A 21,675-nucleotide genomic window follows, 5' to 3' on the forward strand; every position below is an offset into this window, starting at 1 on the left:
GACGGACCCATGTTGCTTTTTTTGGCCCAGCCACCAGATGCTCACCAGACACTCACTCGAGACACTACCCTAGGCCTGGTGCGCTGGACCCTTGAATTGTTCTGGATGAACATTTTTGCAGCACACGACTGGCTGAAGTTCAGAATTCATGGACTCCCTTGGGACGCTCTGGTAGACTTTAACTGCAGATGCCTTCAGTTGCAGCTTGTTTAGGGATCTCAGTACTGTCTTCAATACTGAAAAGCATGACTGAGATCAGGTTACTGACATGGAAGAATATCCTATTTCTTTTGCCTCGAGAAACCTTTGGGTGAGAACTGCGATAATAAATAAAGCCAATGACAACTGTGACAGGCTATATTTGGATAAGTAGTTATGGTTTTATTAAATCCTTTGAATTAAAGCCTGAACTTCAATCATATATTGAATGTTTGATTTGAAATACAATGTGATGGCATCAAGAACCAAACTTATAAAATTGTGTCACTGTCAAAACAGTTATGAACCTAAACACATGTAGCACTCTTCTTATGAGTGGTCTTACTGACCGCTCATAGTCTTACTGGTCTTACTGACCACTCATAGTTCTTTAAGCTACAAGCCGCATTTAACCATATATGAGAATATTTAACTGCCCCGCATCAATCCATACATTTTCTTAATCGCCTGTCCAGTTAAGGGTTGCAGTGGGACCAGTAGCCTGTCCCAGCTCTCACTAGGTGACAGGCAGGGTGGTGGTTATAAAGAGTGAGATTTTGTTATAGTCCAGGTACAGTACACTGTCACGGAGAAGTGTTTTTAGGCTTTAAAGATATTATCTCCCCCCTGCTTGTAATGCAACATCTGCATGCAGTAATACAACTTCTGCATGCGTGTCCATTTCCCGTTTTAAAGCAGCAAAGCAAGAAATGGACATGGTGGACCGGTGTGTCTATTACATGTTTTCCCGTAATACTGGGTTGGAGATTCCTGCTGGCCTCACATACTCGGTTTAAAAATTCATGGGGATATGACTTTTTGGGCAACGTTGTGGATTTTTCTTCCACTGCCTTTACTCTGTATAAACTCCACTGATTCTTTTAAAAAACAGCTGAAGACATACTGACAACCTTTAGGTAAATTGTTGTTTTATGGAATTTTTTTATTGTTAATTCTTATGATATATTTTATTTCTGGTTTTATTGTAAAGTATATTGTGATTTTTACCTGTAAAAGTATTGTATAAATACATTTTACTTACTTACTTGACCTCAGTGCAGCATTTGACACCACAGACCACAAAATATTAACACAGTGATTACAAAATGTGTTAGGCATTAAAGTTACTGCCCTGCAGTAGTTTGAATCATAGCTATCTAATATGATTAACTCTAATTTGTTCGTGTAAATGAAGAGTCAAACACTAAGCATTGTTACAGAGTACCACAGAGTTCTGTGTTTGGACCAATTCTGTTTAAATTATACATGCATAATACATTAGGCAATATTGGTAGAAGCCGTAACATACAGTGCATTCTCATTGCTATGCAAATGATACCTGGCGTTATCTATCCATGAAGCCAGATGACATACACCGATTAGTTAAACTGCATGAATGTCTTAAAGACATACAGACCTGGATGGACTCTAATGCCTTGTTTCTAAATTAAGATTAAATTGACTTTCTTGTACCATTTTACAAACATTATTCTTACTCTGGATGGCATTACCTTGACCTCCAGTATCACTTGGAGCCATTTTTGACTAGAATGTCCTTCAATGCGTATATTAAACGAACACAAATCTATGTTATTTTCACAGTCATAGTTACCATCTTAGTTACCAGTATATCTAAGGCAGTATTCAGGGTCAACTAATCCAGCCCTAACTATATGCTTTATCAAAAAGAAAAGTTTTCAGGTTAATCTTAAAGAATAGAAAGTGTCTTTTTCCCAGATCCAAACTCTACTTGGTTCCACACCCATATGGAAAAGAAATAGGAAAAACTTATAAAAGACTTGCATCAGCTTTAGCTTGCTTCATATAGTGAATCATATAAGGCTTATATGATTTACTCATGAAAGTTTCTCATTACTTTCATATATTGTTTTAGTAAGTATCCAAAACATACAAGTTTCATTTATATAATTTTTCATGGGATCTTATATCTGTTTTCACTTGTTTGCTTTTCATACAAGTTTCACACAAGACAGATACAAACTTTATAAGATTTATATATATCTTTTCCATATGGGCAGGCTCAGTAAGCCAGCAGTTTGAGAGCAAAGTGCTGTATTGGGACAATATGGTACTCTGAAGTCATTAAGAAAAGACCATTCAAGACCTTGTATGAAAGAAGAAAGATGTTAAATTCAGTTCTGGAATTAGCAGGTAGCTAAGACAAGCCAATACAGGAGAAAAATACTCTAACTTTCGAGTCCTTGTCAGTACTCTCACTGCAGCATTTTCGATCAACTGAAGGCTTTTCAGGGAGTTTTAGGACATCCTGACAAAAATGAACTACAGTAGTCCAGCCTAGAAGTAATAATGAAGATGAATCAATTTTTCAGTGTAACACTGAGTCAGGATGTTTCTAATTTCAGAAGTCAATTAATTTCATACTTACTCATACATTTACTTTGACAATTACAAATGCAATTCGTTTTTTTATTTTAATTTGGTGTTGATTCAAATGAGTCAGACGTCATTTTTCTGTTTTTTTTCCTAGGGCAGCCATTAATGCCTTTTCTGCTCTGCTGTGCACAAGTAAGTTTTTTTATTACCTTGAGCATTCCTCAGCTGATGTTTCCATTTTCATCATCACCGTCTTCATTACCATCATGTCACAACTGTTTCTCCGGGGACACATTGGCAATGCTTGATTTGTGAGGTCATTTTGTTTTCTTATGATTTTTGTGTCTAATTTCAAGGACATACCATAAAGATACCATACACGGCATTTAGTGCAATAAAAATAGATTTAAATAGATATTGCATTTTTTTTATGTACTGTAGAACTTAACAGGTGGGGATCTGGCTAATATAAACTACTGCTTTCACAAAATAAAAAACAATAAGGCATTAACAAGAGCTGCATGCTTACTTGAGTTTAAGCTGGTTGACAAAAATTTAAGGCTTATACATTGGGGCAGTTTGGAACTACGGATTCCCTCTCTGGATAAATTCTGTGTTTACGTTAGCTGTTAGATATATTTAGAAGTCAGGCATCAACACCTCTATGAAACCCCAGAGCTTGCACAATCTTATAAAAATTAATGGCAGAGAAAATTGCTGCTTTCGAAGCTCTCATATCTGTGGCTTCAAGGTGGAAGAGCCTAAGAGGAAGAGCTTTCCACATGATTCCAAGATAGTGTTTAAATTATAACTACAGAAGGAATAAGCTAATGCATGATACTGTGCACAAGAACAACAGAGTCTGCAGAGAGGGATTAAGACAGGCCCATGAATGGGGGTTTAAGCAGTTCATTTAAATGCATAAATACAGATGAACAGAACTGCAATTCATGTTATTACATTTCAGAAGTTATTGTCATCAAAATCTTCTAATGGATAGTTATGACATATGATCAGTTACTGACATGATCTGAATTTGTTGTTGTTGGCTTTTGAGGGGTAATTAAAGTATATGTGCATTGCGCAGTGTCATTTTAAAAACTGCAGGTGAAAACTGAATTTAGTCTCTCAGCTGTCAAACGTTTGCTACTATAGTCAAAATTACATTACAAAAAACACTGGAAGTGCAGCTTAAAATTGAAGAAACCGTTTAATGGTTTATTTAAATTGTTTTCAATAAAGTGTCGACAAAATAGATTAAAATTTGACAAGGGGTCGACCTCATCGACCCCTTTCATAAAGATGGGAACCACCACCCCAGTCGGCCAATCTAGGGGTGCTACCCCTGATCTCTATGCAACATTGTAGAGGTGTGTCAACCAAGACAGCCCTACTAGGACTCCTTCTTCAGTTTGGTGGCTCCCCTTACCTCTGGTGTCCACCATTTGGTTTGGGAGTTACCACCACAACAGGCACCAACCACCTTGCGGCTTCAGCTCAGTGCAGCGGCTTCAGCAATGGAGATGCTGAACATGGACTCAGTGTCCCCAGTCTCCCTTGGAATGCTGTTGAAGCTACAATTTTACAACTACAGTGGTTAATTAATAATTATTTTATAGTTGTTGATACAATGATAGTGCCCTGACAGTAGGTAAAGGTTACTCATATATAATAACAGGATTACTTATAAATTACAGCAAATTTTTAGTATAGTGATTATCTTTACAAATTATGACTTACAATTCAGATTTAGTATCACTGCCTAATATTGTTGCCAGATTTCAAATTTACCTTGTGTTTAATAAATATCTACTTAGCAATCCTTGGTAACATTCCTATACTAGATCATACTTCCACTGGAAATCCTTAATTTATCTCTCACTGGACAGTCACAGACTGCAATGTTATTATTTTTTTAATTATATTTTTAATAATATTTTAATCTTCCCCCACTGACCTCACAGCAAAAAGCAAATAAAACCCCAAAACAAGCCTCTTAACTGTTGTTAGTCATAACACATTCCAAAGTAATACATTACTGTAATCAGTATACAATTTTCACTAATGTATTATAATGCAGCATGTTATGGATGAAACAAACAAACAAACCCCCCAAACCCATCAAACATGCCTCTTTCCTAATAGGCACTAGCACTACAATCAGTTAATTTGTGCAGGAAGGAGGAAAGTAAACGGACCCACATAGCAGAATTGGTATGGCCCAGATCAGGCCCACACAATGTGCTTACACATGGCCCACATACCGCAAAGAGAGACCTGATTTGCCAGAGGTGGCCCACACATGGGCCAGCACAAGGCCAGTTGCAGACACACTGGTGGTCCTTTGCTGGCCCATGTGTGGATTACCTCTGACAAACCTGATCTGGGCCACCAAAGGGCCGTCATTCTTTGCGGTATGTGGGCCATCTGTAAGTGTTGTGCAGCCACGGGCCAGTTGTAGACACACTGCTGGCCCTGTGCTGGCCCAGCACAGTTTCAGCTCTGGCCCCAGATGTCAGCCTAATGTGTAGCTTAATCAAACCATGTAATAACAACATGTGCCAGAACATGCAAAACAGTGCAAAAGTAACATGACGAAACTGCTCAGACAGTGAATGGACTGATTCTTATATAGCGCTTTTCTAGTCTCCTGGATTACTCAAAGTGCTCTATACAACATGCCACATTCACCCAATCACACACTTTCTCTTAACTGAGTGCTTCCTAACTACATTCATACACATTCACACTCTTGACATGCAGACTGGAGGAGCCAGGGATCGAGCCACTAACCTTCTGATCAGTAGGTGACCTGCTCTACTGCCTGAGCTACAGCCACCCACTGGCAAAGATGAGTAAACCGTTACTAGGTTTTGGAAAAAGTGTACACTCACAAACCTTTCAAACCTGCATTTGAAACATTGGCTACCATACCAGTATAGTATAGTAGTATAGTATTGCAACATGGCATTTGGGTCTTCTAACTAAAATAGGAAAATAGGAACATAAATAGTGCCATCACTGCCAGATAGAGCTGGGCGATATGACCCAAAATTCATATCTCGATATTTTTTAGCTGGATGGTGATATAAGATATATATCTCGATATTTTTTTAAAGCCATAAAGTAAGAACAAAAAGAGAGTTCTTAGTCAAAGCTGTGTCCCAGATGTCACACAGGCACTTTTATTAACATACAGTGCAGATGTACATGAAAAAAACTACTCAAAAATAAATTGTGAGGATTTATTAAATAATGATGCTCTATAAATAAAAGAAAACTATGTTATTTTGTGCATAACAAAGAGCTCACAATTGTGCAGTCAAAATGTAAACTAAAAGACGCTGAGCATAATAACAAAGACAGATTTCACAGCTGCTCTGTTCCCAACTTCTACTGCGTGACTGACAGCCTGGAGTTTGCAATCCGCTTCGTAACCATGTCCCTGAACAGGTGCCATTTATGGTCCTTATACACACACAATACGGTAATATTACGTTGAAGCAGAGTACGTATCACTCCGCGAGGCTCCTCGGTAGCCGTAATGCTCCGACAATCCATCAAGCGGTGCAGCTCCGTAGCTTACCAAAGTCGAACTAAAACTTATTTTGACAGATTGCTGAGCGCTGTGTATCACATAAAATCGGTTCGCGGTCATCAAGCACAACCAGAATTCATACAAAAGGCGCGCAGTCAACTTTTGAGAAAATGAAAGGATTTCAGGCCGTGCATGGCGTTAGCATGGCTAGCTTGTTAGCGTGGTTAGCTCGTTAACACGTTGACGCCGTCCAGCCCCACGCACGGGGCGATGCGCAGTAACTCGTTAACGGAGATTTGCCGTGTCCATCTTGTCGCTGCCTGCAGGTGAAGCGATGGGGGAGGAGGGGGAGTTGTGTTCAGTGAAGGAGAGGTGAGGTCGAGTAACGTTGTGTAGAGACAAAAGTGGACGAAAGAGAGGCAAACTTGCGGCTCCGCAACTATAATTATAACGTAACATAGACTATATCGATATAAAGGATATTGTCACATCTTATATCTCGTATAAAAATATATCGATATTTTTAAAAAACTCGATATATCGCCCAGCTCTACTGCCAGACCTCGCCCACATCTGGTTGACATACACCCTGCCATGACACCGGTCAGTCAGAATGGTAAATGGCCTGTATTTATATAGCGCCTTACTGGTCCCTAAGGACCCCAAAGCGCTTTACATATCCAGTCATCCACCCATTCACACACACATTCACACACTGGTGATGGTAAGCTACATTGTAGCCACAGCCACCCTGGGGCACACTGACAGAGGCGAGGCTGCCGAACACTGGCACCACCGGGCCCTCTGACCACCACCAGTAGGCAACGGGTGAAGTGTCTTGCCCAAGGACACAACGACCAAGACTGTCCAAGCCAGGACTCGAACCGGCAACCTTCCGATTACAAGGCGAACGCCCAACTCTTGAGCCACGATCGCCCCATGCACTCTTGATGCCAGATCTGGGCTAGACCTGTTTTCCATGAGCCTGGGACACATAACCCAAACCACAATCGAGCCAGATATCGCATGCCATCGGATAAACAGTGCCATCTATGCCAGGCCTGGCCCATATCTGAATGACATACGTCTTATCATGCCAGAAGTCAGCCAGCAGTGCCGGCTTGATACCAGATCCGGGCCAGACCTGTTTGCTATGTGGGCTCAGAAGGAGGTTATCATCAAGGATGTCTCTGTATATTTCTGCATGTATCTTTCCCTTGACCCTGACAAGTCTCCCAGTTCTGGATGGTGAAAAAAAACCATACCCACAGCATGACATTGCCACCAGCATGCTTCACTGTAGAGATGGTATTGGCCAGGTGACAATTGTTGTCTGGTCCAGACATAATGCATGCCATTCAGGCCAAAGATTTCAATTCTTGTTTCATCAGACCAGATAATTTTGTTTCTCACGAACTGAGAACCCTTCATGTGCCTTTTGGCCAGGCTGTTATGTGGCTTATGGCTTCTGTCTGGCCACACCATCATGGCCTGATTGGCAGAGTGCTGCAGGACAACCATTTTTCACAGAGCAGTGCTGGATCTTTGTCAAAGTGACAATTCGGTTTTTGGTCATCTCCCTGACTAATGCTCTTCTACTCTGATGGCTCAGATTGGTTGGGTAGCCAGATCTAGGAAAAATCCTAGTGGCTTCAAACTTCTTGCATTTATGGTTGATGGAGGTCACTGTGCTCATGGAACTGTCAAGGCTGCAGAAATTTTTCTGCATCTTTCACCAGATCTGTGCCATGCTAAAATTATTTTTAGAGCTCTACAGACATTTCCTTAAAAGTTATGGCTTACTTAGCTGTGCTCTGCCATGCAATTGTGAACTAGAGGACCTTATATATGTCAGTGCTTATTCAAAACAAATCCACTGAACTACATAAATACATATATCCAGAACCGGACATACTGATCATCATGGTATTCATTACAGTATATAAACAGCAGTAAAGTTTACAAATGATCTGACAGCACGCTTGACACTGTTGACTACAATATTTTGTTAGAGAGATGCTGTAGGTATCAAAGGTACTGCTCTGCAGTGATTTGAATCATGTCTCTCTATTAGACTTCTGCGTGTTCATGTAAGGTCCACAAGGTCCTGTGCTGGGACCAGTTCTGCTTACATTATTCAACCTTCACTGAGACAGTATCATTTGAAGGCATAGCATACATATTCATTGTTATGCAGATGATACCCAGTTTTATCTATCCATGAAGCCAGATAACAAATACCAATTGCAGGAATGTAGTTATTGAGGTTATTGTACTCAGCAAATTTTAGAAATACAGTATCTAACCAGATGCTTACTCTAGATGGCATTATCTTGGACTCCAGTAACACTGTTAGGAATCTTTGAGTTGTTTTTTGACCAGGATATTTCCTGGATATTTCAAATATGTTCACTCAGAACATATTTATTAGGCTTTGGGTTTTTTTGCCCATTAATTCTGTTTCTTTTATTTTGTGGACATGAGCTGGGTTAACAAACTGAAATATCAGCTAGAAACTGGAATTGATATTAAAGCTAGTTTGAAAGTGAAGGATACTATAAGAACATTTTAAGTCATCAGTAATTCATCTTCCGTTAATGCTGTGTTAAATCTCCCACTACTAATGAGGGGTTGTTGAAGTCCACACTTCTGAAAAAAAATTGGTGTTACTGTCTAGTGTCCTTGCAGATGTGGAGAGAGATGGAAACATGATGCTGTTTGCACATATTTAATAATCAGCTCTGCACAGGAACTGAAGAAGAGTACAGCCTGTTACTCTTACACAATGATACTCATAAAAAAGTAAAGTAATGACAGTGTTAGTGAATGAGCAGCTCTGTGACTTTTCTCTGTTTCTCATTTCATTTGTCTGAGCTACTGCACTGACTTAATCACCATTCAATATCAGTGATTTCTTCAGTCAGGGTAAATTCATTCATGTACACGAATTAGCTAGCCAACAACAACTTTCCCCGACAGCTCACTGCTTAACTAGCTAGTAAAGCACATTAATTAGCTTCCAAACACACATTTAACTTACACAATAATGATGCATCAGGTCCTTCTAGTCCAGTTTACTGCAGAACACCTCACACCATCAGTTTGAAACAGAAACTTGTGGTTTTGGAAAGTAAATGCTTAAACTCAGCTTAGCGTCTCTATTCTAGCTTCAGTACCCGAACAGAGATATATGCAAGTTTCTCTGTAAGTGCAGCTGCCAATCAAAATGACGTTTCGCATCAATTTAACAAATTAAAATCAAACTTATGATAATGGAGACCCCTTAAACCCAAATCAACATGATGAGAACAACTAATAATAATTGCTGAAACCATCTTTTGGAAAAATTTATCTCAGGAGAACTTTTACTTTGTCCCCGTTCCATCTTCTAACGTCGAGGGTGTGGGGTTTTTGAACTATACTGCAGCCAGACACCAGGGGGCGATAGAGACACTTTTGGGGAGTTGTTGGGTTTTCCATATTTTCTAAACCAGTGGTTCTCAAACTTTTCACAATGAGTACCGCCTCATAAAATATGTGGATCTTGAAGTACCACCCTTATGACCAACATTAAAGTACAGTAGTATAGGCCTATTTAACACCACATACAGTTTACACGAGACAATTTTATTTCTTATATGCATGTTATTTATTTTAACTGTCATAAACAGGATGTGACAAGTGATAATAATAACAACTGTACTGCATTAAAACATTCACAGCAGGTAGATTATCCAGTCTCCAAGTGATGACGTATGAATCCCGCTTCCGGGTCCAAACTACTCTGCGTTTATCAAGGCTGTTGTGTTTTTAACATGTTTTAATGCTTTATATTTTGTTCTATTTAATCTGAACAAGACCCTAAAAAAGGCAGTGATCACTGTCGGCCTCTGTCGGTTTTTATTACCACTGTTTATTTTAAAGCTCAGTTTTTAAAACCTTATAATGTAACTACAGCCCAGCCCATGCAGCAGTATATTAATGACTAACCTCGTATTGTGGATGGATGATCTCAGTTGTTCTCCTGACTGAAGTTTGGTATGTTTACATCATCCCGACATGCGATTGCATTTGTCCCTAACCATCAGGAACCCTCGCGTCAACTGTTATCGAGTGGAAAAAAGTTAGCATTCATCCTCCAGCTTCACTGTGGTAGTGTTTATATTATGCTAACCATAGCTGTGTAGCTAGCCACCATGCAGCACATCGTTATATACCAGCTAGCCTAACTTCAGTAATCCTACAAACGTCACTGCTGTTTAGTTTCCTGTCTCCATTTATGTTCGAAGTGATAACATAGCTGTATGTTTTAATTTTTCAGAAATCCCTCAAGCAGAAAATGGTATATATTTTAATCATGAAAATTTTATTGGAGACTTCCCACATACCACTAGAGGGAGCCCGTGTACCACAGTTTGACAACCACTGTTCTACACGATCACATTAACATGGCATGAGACAAAGTGCTCACTAGTGAACAGCAAGAGCTTCTGCTGCCTTTTGCAACGGATACAGAAACTCTTCAGAATGACATTATATCTATGGTGGTTCATTATCCTCTTTGGTCTGCTCAGCCACTTCGCCAACTTTTAAGGCCTTTATGGCAAGAACATTAGCCATCACAATGTTTCCACTCTTGTGCATAAAATGAAAGCTTCCTCTTTTTTGAACCTGAATTTGTGTGAAACACTTGTTGACATGACTGATGACAATATATACAGGAACTGCTGAAACAGGAGTAAGAGTATATGGTCTAGTCCACTCAGTCACATTCACAAAGTGAGGATCAGTCTGAAGATAAAGGACAAAGAATAGGAAGGAACCCTGACCCTAACCCAATTATTAACAATTCAGATTAGTACTGTAAGAAAATCCAAAACTGGTTATCTGTTGCTGATGCAAATAAATCTAATGATGTAATCTTTTAATGCCCACTTTAATTTATGATGATGTACAATTGAGTTTTGTTAAATGTCTTACATTTCAAAGTAAGTTATGACAAAACTATTAGCAAACTTTCATGAACCATTGAGAAGCTCCATAATCTGCTGTGTGGGGGGAGGTGGGGGTGTCAGTTCAATCCATTACAGTCAAATGGTTGTTGATATGAAGAAAATTAAAATTACAAAAAGCATAAAAGTGGATATTTCGCTGATTGATTTACAATTTGTAAATAAAAATGGCTTTTCACATTTTTATTTAAAAGATACACACTGAAATGTTTTACAGTGAGACCAGACCCATGGCTTGGGTGACATCCATAAAAAATTCAACCTGCAGTTGACAGAGAGGGAAAACGGTAAGATTTTTAGATTAGATTCAATACAATTTACTCAACTTCTTGTTCACTGATGAGATAAAAGCTGAACTTTTTGAAAGATTTGACTGTGTTTCATTGGCATTAAATTATCACAGCATTTCATGAAAAGAATATCGTACCAACAGTGAAACATGGTTGTGGTTGTGTGTGAGGGTCTGGAGCTGCTTTGCTGCTTCAGGACCTGGATGACTTTCTGTAATTGATGAACTATGAATTCTAATCCATCAGTTCATCAGTTCATGTCCTGAAGCAAGACATTTATCTAAAACACACCAACTAGTCCACCTCTAAATGACTCAAAAAATAATAATAATAATAATAATAATTTTGGACAACAACAAATCTTCCAATTCATGCTTGAAACCCCTCCACTGTGGCTGAATTAAGAAGAGTGGGCCCAGATTCCTTCTCAGTGATGTGAAAAATTAATGGGCAGTTATCATACTTGATGGCACCTCCTGCTTTAGAACCAGTTATCAGCAGCATTATTCCCTTAATTTTTTAAATCCGAATGAAAATTTAGGACAATGTTCTGGCAAAACAACTTATTAAACTTATTAATTTATTTAACTTCAGGCAGGATAAGTCACTAGAAGCTAAAGACTGCTACTTCTATGACTAAAGTAATTTGACTACTGTTGCTGACAAAACAATCTGGTGGAGAGTTTGATGTGGATGTAGCTTTAAGTACTCCACGTACTGATAAGGTAACAGTCAAGTGCCAGCCAGGGTTTGGTGGGAAAACAGAGTAGAGCCACATTTGTTCTTGATGGTAATGTTATGTTGCCCTCTTAAAGCTTTGCAGAAGGTAAGGTTTTATCATATTTATCCATCCATCCATCCATCCATCCATCCATCCAACTTTTTCCGCTTTATCCGGGGCAGCTTCTCTGCTTAGGGGCAGCACCCTAAGCAGAGAAGCCCAGACCTCCCTCTCCCCAGCCACCTCCTCTAGCTTATCCGGGGAAACACCAAGGAGTTCCCAGGCCAGCCAAGAGATATAATCTCTCCAGCATGTCCTGGGTCTGCCCCGGGCCTCCTCCCGGCGGGACATGCCCGGAACACCTCACCCAGGAGGCGCCCAGGAGGCATCCTTGTCAGATGCCCGAACCACCTCAACTGGCTCCTTTTGATGTGGAGGATCAGCGGCTCTACTCTGAGCCCCTCCTGGATGGCTGAACTTCTCACCCTATCTCTAAGGGAGAGGCCAGCCACCCTTCGGAGGAAGCTCATTTCTGCCGCTTGTATCCACAATCTCGTTCTTTGGTCACTACCCACAGCTCGTGGCCATAGGTGAGGGTAGGGATGTAGATCGACCGGTAAATTGAGAGCCTCGCTTTTACACTCAGCTCTCTCTTCACCACGACGGACTGGTGCAGCGTCCGCATCACTGTGGCCGCAGCACCAATCCGTCTGTCGATCTCCGGCTCCCTTCTCCCATCACTCGCAAACAAGACCCTGAGATACTTGAACTCCTCCACTTGGGGCAGGAACTCATCCCCGACCCGGAGTGGGCACTCCACCCTTTTCCGGCTGAGAACCATGGCCCTCAGATTTGGAGGTGCTGATCCTCATTCCCGCTGCTTCACACTCGGCTGCGAACCTTTCCAGTGCGAGCTGGAGGCCATCACCCGATGAAGCCAACAGAACCACATCATCTGCGAAAAGCAGAGATGAGATTCTGAGGCCACCTAAGTGAAAGCCCTCCGCCACTTGGCTGTGCCTAGAAATTCTGTCCATAAAAATTATGAACAGAATTGGTGACAAAGGGCAGCCCTGGCAGAGCCCATCACCCACCGGGAATGAGTCCAACTTATTGCCGGCAACACGAACCAAGCTCTTGCAACATTTGTAATCCACTACTGATAGATTTCAGATGGATTTTCATGCCTTTTTGCACCTTTGTTTCATCATGTGTTCAATACCTTTTCCCTGTGTCATTTCTCATTATTACACATTTTGGATTTACAAAATTTATGGATTAATTTTATATCAGTTGGACCAATGCTTATTTATCTGCTGTGTGCGGTTTTGGTTTGTCAAGATGTGATATGTGTGCATCAGAAAGATCCAGAGAAGGACAGACTGACATTCTGAATGGCATCTTAAATATTATGGATTTTCTTGTAAACTGGAGAATGATGCACTTACTAGATGACAATTGTGCGGTTTGTGATCACACTGACAGATAAATATTTTTTAAAGGCTTAAAGTTTGTGTAAGTTGATTTTCTTGATTTTCAAGCAGGTTCAGTAGTCAGATTCGGGGTTCAGATTGGAACCCACAGTGTGGAGATTGAAATCAGCCAATACTTCAGTTCAGCAAGTGTCATTGTTTACATTTGTGTAAGTCGCTGTAACTAACTGAACTTGTGCAGTGGCCTTTTAGACAGTCACTGCACTGCCAGAGATCCTGATGGCTTGCAGTTTTTTTGTGATTTATTTTACATAAATTTTTTTTTCCATGCTTCCACCCAATTTTATCCGCTTATTCACTTCAGGGGTGCTGTAGCTTATCCCAACTGTCACAGGGTGAAAGGAAGGTTACATCAGTAAAAAACCAAACAGTTTTCCTCTCAGTCCAAATTGTTCAGGCAAAATATTTAGGCTAACGATTACAGTATTTCAGTGCTTCAGCATTTAACAGAGTATATAAGCATTCACACTAGCAGAATATATATATATTTTTTGAAATAGTTAAAATTGTAAGAAAAAATATTTTACTTAATATTGAATCATGTGGAGCTGCATGTCTAATTCTGAGAATTGCAGTGGTCTTGTTAAACAATGTAAGAACTGCAAAAAACACAGCACTATGTGAAAAGTGGATTTTCTTGTTTGTTGGTTTGTTTTGATTGCTAAAAGTGAACAAAGTTACACATTGTAATAAGACTAGAAATAGTTCAGACTATTCAAAGGGCATTCTCACTTTTCTAGTTCATCTGGAATACACAGATGCATTTCTAGTTCTCCATCTGCACTGCTTCCAGTCAGTTATTACTGACGTAATATAGTATATATTAAGAAAATTTTTTCCAAGACGTTAATGTACTGATGTCCTTTCCTGCCTTTTTTGTCTGTTTCTCCTTCACAGAGGCAAATGTTTGTTCTGCGGTATCTAAGGGATACATCTCTGGCCTCTTGTGGCTTTATGAGGACTGGCATAGCAAAGATACCCAAGATGTTGCCATAGCAATCCGTCATGCACTCCTGTGCTGCCTCCTTAAGGCCACTGATAGCACTGCAGGCAGGCAGGCTTTTCTATCCCCGGGAGGTATCAGACTCCTATATCAAACTGCACAGGTGAGTTCAAATTGTTTCTAGGTGAAGTTAATCTGACTTGATGAGGTAGAAACCAACTGCTTGTGTGTTAGTATAGTCCCTTTTCCATTAGTACCTACTTAAATCGACTCGACTCGGCTCCACTCGTTTTCCATTAAATTTGAGGCACACCTAGTGTGCATGGCTGATCTGAGTAGGTACTAAAGGAATATAAGTATGTGGACACAACATATCCCCATAAACAGTGATAATGGGACATATAACTGGAGTAGTATCAAAGACCAACAAAAGTCTTGGCTAAAGGTCAAGGCTAATGATCACTCCAGTTATGGTCTCTGGGTATATTGTATATTATCCTACAGGTAAACATGTCTCTCTTTGTGATTGAATTTTAGTATAAAAGATATGGGACACAATACATTGTGGTAGACTGTAGATGGTATTAATTCTTATTTGGGGCCTTACAGTGTGAAGGTCCAATTGCAAAGACTCCATTTAATATCATCAGATTTATTCTTTACAAAAGCAAATAATTCAGTTTTCAAAGGCCTAAGCATTTTTGAAAACGGAATAAGTTGTGAATACGTGTCAGATTTTATCAGATCAACTTTGTATTTGATCAACCTAATCTAAATGCACTGACCATGCTAAATTCCAAAGATTTTTAAGTTTTTGTTGAAGGTTGTGTCCATGGTGCCAAAGTGAATATCGATGATGTTTAGCATCAGGAGATCAGGGTTTTAATAGTTTTGCAATTTTCATTAGTTTTTATTTTTATTTCGTTTTGACTTCAGATTTTCAATTTTATATTAGTTTTAATTAGTTTTTACCAATTGTTTGCTAGTTTAGTTTAGTTTTTATTTTTTTGAAAATCATTAGTTTCAGTTTAGTTTTGATTAGTTTCAGTTATAGTTTTAGTTGTGTTTGCAATAATTAAGTGTAACAAAATCCCAGTTTCATCATATCAGTCATTCTCTTCTGCTTATCCTTGGGTATGTTGCTATTCCAGCTACCATACCCTGCACCCTGGACAGGTCGCCTGTCTGTCGCAGGGCTAACATGCAGAGACAGACAACTCACATTCCCACCTATGGGTTCTTTAAATAAATAAATAAATTAGGGCAGATGAACAACCATTGATACCAGGCAACTATAAAATGTATATCTTGGCCCCAATGAGACTATTAACTCTTGCAGCACCGGGTGTTAAGGCAATTGACTCACACAGTTATGTAGATATCCCAGTCCTGTTGTCTCGGGATGCATCACGCTGCCTTGCCTGGGGTTAGCTTCTGTTTCTGGGGATGAGGGTTGGGCGTGCTCCCTTACCTTCTCAAGGTAAGCTAGGTTAGACTTCTTGTGTGAGCTTTTCAAGTGCACTTTAAGGTTTGTGGGATTTTTTTTCCCTTTAGAAATGTCCCTCATAATTTGTCTCTTTCCACTACAAGACACTTGCTTTATCCAAAACACAGTCATATTCAAAGTAATCCCAAACTGGACTCTGGCGCTTTCTCCAGACTTTTCCTGACATGATTCTGCGCGTGGACGGAGCAGCAACACAGACGACTCGACTAACGTACTGCCACCTGCTGGCATAATGAGACACAGCAAGAAAAAAACCTGGAAACTAAACTTCTTTTTCACCCTTGACTATTGTATGACACGCACACATCAACGAAAACTAAACACATTTTTGCTATAAATTCAGTTAATTTTAGTTAGTTTTGTGAACACTCATTACAGTTTTAGTTAGTTTTCCTTTTTTTTGTTTTTATTTTTATTTCCGTTAACGAAAATGTTTTTTCACTTCTAGTTTTCGTTATTTCGTTAGTTTTCGTTAACGATAATAACCTTGCAGGAGATGCAACTTTATTGGCAATAAACACAACACTTTTATTGGATTAATATCTGATCCTAACACAGGACACCTACATTGTACTTGCTGATCTCATATTTAATTTGTATGTTGACTAAGTTTTTTACTCCTTAGCTGTAAAAGGGTATTGTTGACACCCTGCTAGGTAGGCAGGCAGGTGGGTAATGTGGACACCCAAGTTTGTGAATGCAAGAGCAAATTAATGGATTTTTTTTTTAAATTGAATTTCATATTGATACCATAGGTGTAGCTACTAAAAATCTCAGACTAGTTTGAATCTCTGTGACCTAGACATCAAGGTCAGGAGTCAGAGGTCATGTTTTCTGAAAATTTAGCATCTGAGTTGTACCCCTGGCCACCTACAGTAATTTTATATTTAATTTTTAGTCTCAAAGCCTGAAATAGCACTGAGACTGCAGGTGATATTAACTTGGCAATTTAGGAAATGTATCATTTTAATGTATAATCAAGTATTTATACATGATTCTGATCTGCCGGTGAGTCTGTTTTACACTGCTGGAAACATAGAACATCCACTAAGATTACCTGTTCAGCCAGTCACATCAGTTTTACTTTGGTCTGTGACAAATTGCAGCAATTTCCTGTTCTTCTTTACCAGACTGTGGGACAGTAAGTTTTAATGCTGAAATGTATCCAGTTTAAATTTTCAGAGGTCTAATCTACAGCTATATCTGAACAGCAGGGCTGGAAGCGCATTCAACCAAGTCATTGACTACAATTAAAATGTTTTTTTTACCACTCAGTGTGCTAAATCACCAGATTAACAATTTCCTGCTGCATTAATACTGTCCTTTTAAAAACCGGGTTGCATTTTACTGCTATTTGTTTTATTTTCTCTGCAGGAATGTCTTAAAGACATAAAGACCTGGATGGCCGCTAACTTTCTGCTTCTTAATTCAGATAAAACTGAGGTTATTGTACTCGGCCCTGAAAATCTTAGAAATATGGTATCTAAGCAGATTCTTACTCTGGATGGCATTACCTTGGCCTCCAGTAACACTGTGAGAAACCTTGGAGTCATTTTTGACCAGGACATGTCCTTCAATGCACATATTAAACAAATATGTAAGACTGCTTTCTTCCATTTGCGCAACATCTCTAAAATTAGAAATATCCTGTCTCAGAGTGATGCTGAAAAACTAGTTCATGCATTTATTACTTCCAGGCTGGACTACTGTAATTCACTATTATCAGGAAGTCCTAAAAACTCGCTGAGAAGCCTTCAGCTAATCCAAAATGCTGCAGCAAGAGTACTGACAGGGACTAGAAAGAGAGAGCATATTTCTCCTGTTTTGGCTTCCCTTCATTGGCTTCCTGTTAAATCCAGAATTGATTTCAAAATCCTGCTCCTCACATACAAGGTCTTAAATAATCAGGCCCCATCTTATCTTAATGACCTTGTAGTACCATATCACCCTATTAGAGCACTTCGCTCTTGCACTGCAGGCTTACTTGTTGTTCCTAGAGTATTTAAAAGTAGAATGGGAGGCAGAGCCTTCAGTTTTCAGGCCCCTCTTCTGTGGAACCAACTTCCAGTTTGGATTCGGGAGACAGACACTATCTCTACTTTCAAGATTAGGCTTAAAACTTTCCTTTTTGCTAAAGCATATAGTTAGGGCTGGACCAGGTGACCCTGAATCCTCCCTTAGTTATGCTGCAATAGACGTAGGCTGCCGGGGATTCCCATGATGCATTGAGTTTTTCCCTTCCAGTCACCTTTCTCACTCACTATGTGCTAATAGACCTCTCTGCATCGAATCATATCTGTTATTAATCTCTGTCTCTCTTCCACAGCATGTCTTTCATCCTGTTTTCCTTCTTTCACCCCAACCGGTCGCAGCAGATGGCCGCCCCTCCCTGAGCCTGGTTCTGCCGGAGGTTTCTTCCTGTTAAAAGGGAGTTTTTCCTTCCCACTGTCGCCAAAGTGCTTGCTCATAGGGGGTCATATGATTGTTGGGTTTTTCTCTGTATTTATTATTGTGCTATCTACTGTACAATATAAAGCGCCTTGAGGCGACTTTTGTTGTGATTTGGCGCTATATAAATAAAATTGAATTGAATTGAATTGAATTATTATTTGATTTGCCACATTGTATTTTTTTTGTACTGTATACCATTAAATTTATTTAAGCTCTTTTGCTATACAATGGCAGCAATGATTCACTAATGCCCTGAGGAATCTGTAAGCTTTCTCATTTACAAAGAAATTAGTATGCTCAAATTTTACAGTAGTTTAATTTTAATAGAGGTAAAGGAGAATATCAACCAAATAATCCAAAGAAAAAGCACGTCACATAAAAATGATAAAGTGTAATATACAGAAGACAAAATGAATGAAAGACAAATGTGAGTTTGGGACGGTGGGTTTTGGCATATCTGTTGGTACAATATAGCTCATTAATTAACATTAAACTAATCTGTTAGCTCACCTTTTTCTGGGTTTTTCATGTTGCTTCAATTTTCTTGTGTTTGTTTCTGTGCAGACATGTTTATTAAGCAAAAATCTGGAGTGTTTGGTGGAGCCATCCGTGCAGCTGATGAGGAAGTGTCTTCCTAGAATTCCTCTACCAGTCACATCAGATCAGTCCGCATATAGCTTTCTGCTGCCTGGTACACCTGCTTTCCCGGATGTTATTGAGACACCAGGTAAAGTCCCAGGATTCGTAGACCTCCAAAACCTGCAGCCCCGAACAGACTAATTAAATCTTTAGTTAATGTTATATAGTCTGAGACTGGCCATTTTTATTCCATTAAGGGTTAATGGGGTATTTTCGTCACCCCACTGGGTGAGTGGGCAGCGTGGACACCCAGGTTTGTAGATTTAATAACTTGAGAAGGAGGTAACGTAGCATTTTGATATTTATACCATAGGTGTATCTACTGAAAATGAACAAGATTGATTCCCGGTGACCTTGACCTCAAGGTCAACATTTAATAAAATTAAATGTTATTAGGAAATAATCAGACATAAGAGGGTTTTCGGGGAATACTGTTAAATGATCAGTGTCAGTGCCATATTTCAGAACAAAATGTAGAATATGAGTGGTGGGTGGGCTCTTTCAACTGACTCCAATAATAGATGAAATGCTGTGTTGAGCCTGTCATGTGTAGTGTCTACATGGATGTTAAAATCACCCGCAATAATTATTTTATCTGAGCTGATCTCTATACATTACAACTACAGAGATAGGCCCAAACAAACATGCACAGCTTTGTTTGTTTGTTTGTTTGTTTGTTTTTTTGTCTGGGAGCGGATGCAGGCTTTAGGGGGATGGGGTTTTGGAGACAGGCAGACAGAAGCTGCAGAGAGGCGTGTAAGACTGCAGCTCTGCTCAGTATCGTTTCCAGGGTAATTTTTTATACTTCAAAAATATCTCAAGTTAGAAAAATGACTCTGAGAATTTGGCCCATGCAGTCATATCAGGCTGGTTAGACTATTGTAACGCTCCATTTGCAGGACGACTGTAAGCAGCACGAATGCAGCAGCCAGAGTTCTGTTCACATACATGGAAATTTAAATGTATTACCCCAGTACTGAAGTCACTTCATTATCTTCCAGTTCAGTACAGCAATGTAATTTTTGACAGTAAATTCTGATTTAATTTATGTCATAGTCTTTGGACTAAAATGTAATTTAGTTTCAGTCATAATTTTGGCATCTAAATTCTTTTAGTTTTAGTCTAGTTTTGGTTGACTAAATATCATAAGATCATAGTAGACTAAGTCTGAAGTTGATTCAGTTGACTAAAATATAGAGTGTAATGTATAAGTAACAAACCATCTTATTTTCCTTGAGATGAAATGAAACGTGTCCATATGTGTGCTTTTCTCATCCTCTCAAACGTTGATATTTTGTCACATTTTCATGAAAAACAGGTGTCATGGGAGCATCTCCCGCTCCCATCCTGTTTATTGGTGGCAGATCAAATATTGCACATCTAACCTTGCTGCACACGGAGATTACTTCTGACTGGATCACTTCCAAGCTCACTCCACCTCTTTACAAAACTTGATTTGTTTTGATTGGATCTTGTCTCTCCAGAACATTTTCATCTAATTTTTATTCATCAACAAAAGTGATTTCAACATAGACTAGATGAGGTAGATGCGTTTGTGTGCGTGTGACAAAAACATTTCAACATAGTTTTTGTCCTTGTGCATTAGTTTAAGTATAAACCTAATTTAAGATTAAGTATAATGAAAGGTGCTATATAAATTAAATGGCCATTATCATTGTAATTTTACTTTGAAATCAACAGTCACTCTAACTTATCGGTTTTCTCTTGTGTATATATGTGTTGTAGATGAGAGCAGTGATGAGAGTGATGCTGAAGCTGAAGATAACCATGAGGCCAACAACAGAGACTATGTGAGTCTATGCAGGTGGAGTGCTTAGGACTGTGTCCTCACTGCAAGAAAGTTTATGGTTTGAAACCTGGTTTTCAGCCGTTGCTGTGTAGAGTTTGCATGAACTACCTGTGCATACCTTCTGGGTACTGCAGCTACCTTCCACAGTACAAAGGCATGCACTTGAAATACTTTATCTGGCTGGTTCAGGAGGAAGAGTGTGTCATCTATGAACTGGTTGTAGAGTTTGGTGATTTGATCCCCAGCTCCTCTAGTCTGAATATCAACGTATCCTTGTGTGAGATACTGAGTTGAAGCATCCATTGGAGTGTGAATGTTAGATAAAAAGCATTTTTATGACTGGGTGAATGTGGCTTGTAGCAGAAAGTGCTTTGAGTGCTCAGAGTAAATATGTGTAGCACTGGGTACAGTTGTGAGGGACACTATACTTTTCATAAGGATTCTTCTGAGATTACTGATGTTCGTTCCAAGTTTTGAGAGTACTGCACAAAAGCAATATCAATATGCCCGGCTTGATTGGGAACGGTGTGTTATGGCTTCTGTTAGCAATTTTTCTTTTTCTTTCTTTTGCACTTTCGCAAAATCACAAAAAACAAAAAGAAAAGTGCACCCAAAAAACTTTTGAAATAAATGTGAAACTGTTTAAATGAAAAACTCAGCCTGCTTTGGAGATCTAATCTCTGCCATACTTTCCAATTAAAATGCTATTCAAAGTTTA

The 21,675-nt window shown here is 39.3% G+C and overlaps 1 protein-coding gene and 1 long non-coding RNA gene across 2 annotated transcripts in view; one reads left to right on the top strand and one right to left on the bottom strand.

Moving 5' to 3' along the window:
* The window catches only part of LOC112847532 (uncharacterized), a 37,655-nt gene extending 21,679 nt beyond the window's left edge, over positions 1 to 15,976 (bottom strand). Inside the window, exon 1 of the long non-coding RNA XR_003221108.1 lies at positions 15,917 to 15,976. This is a non-coding gene — a long non-coding RNA (uncharacterized LOC112847532). The remainder of the gene's footprint in view (positions 1 to 15,916) is intronic.
* agbl1 (AGBL carboxypeptidase 1) overlaps positions 1 to 21,675 on the top strand; it is a 68,104-nt gene that overhangs the window by 16,945 nt on the left and 29,484 nt on the right. Inside the window, 4 exon segments of the mRNA XM_013273773.3 lie at positions 2,708 to 2,745; positions 14,505 to 14,713; positions 19,073 to 19,235; positions 20,894 to 20,958. Coding sequence (XP_013129227.2) covers positions 2,708 to 2,745; positions 14,505 to 14,713; positions 19,073 to 19,235; positions 20,894 to 20,958 — 475 coding nt within the window.

The sequence above is a fragment of the Oreochromis niloticus genome, linkage group LG7 (genome assembly GCF_001858045.2).
Source record: "Oreochromis niloticus isolate F11D_XX linkage group LG7, O_niloticus_UMD_NMBU, whole genome shotgun sequence".
Taxonomy (NCBI): domain Eukaryota; kingdom Metazoa; phylum Chordata; class Actinopteri; order Cichliformes; family Cichlidae; genus Oreochromis; species Oreochromis niloticus.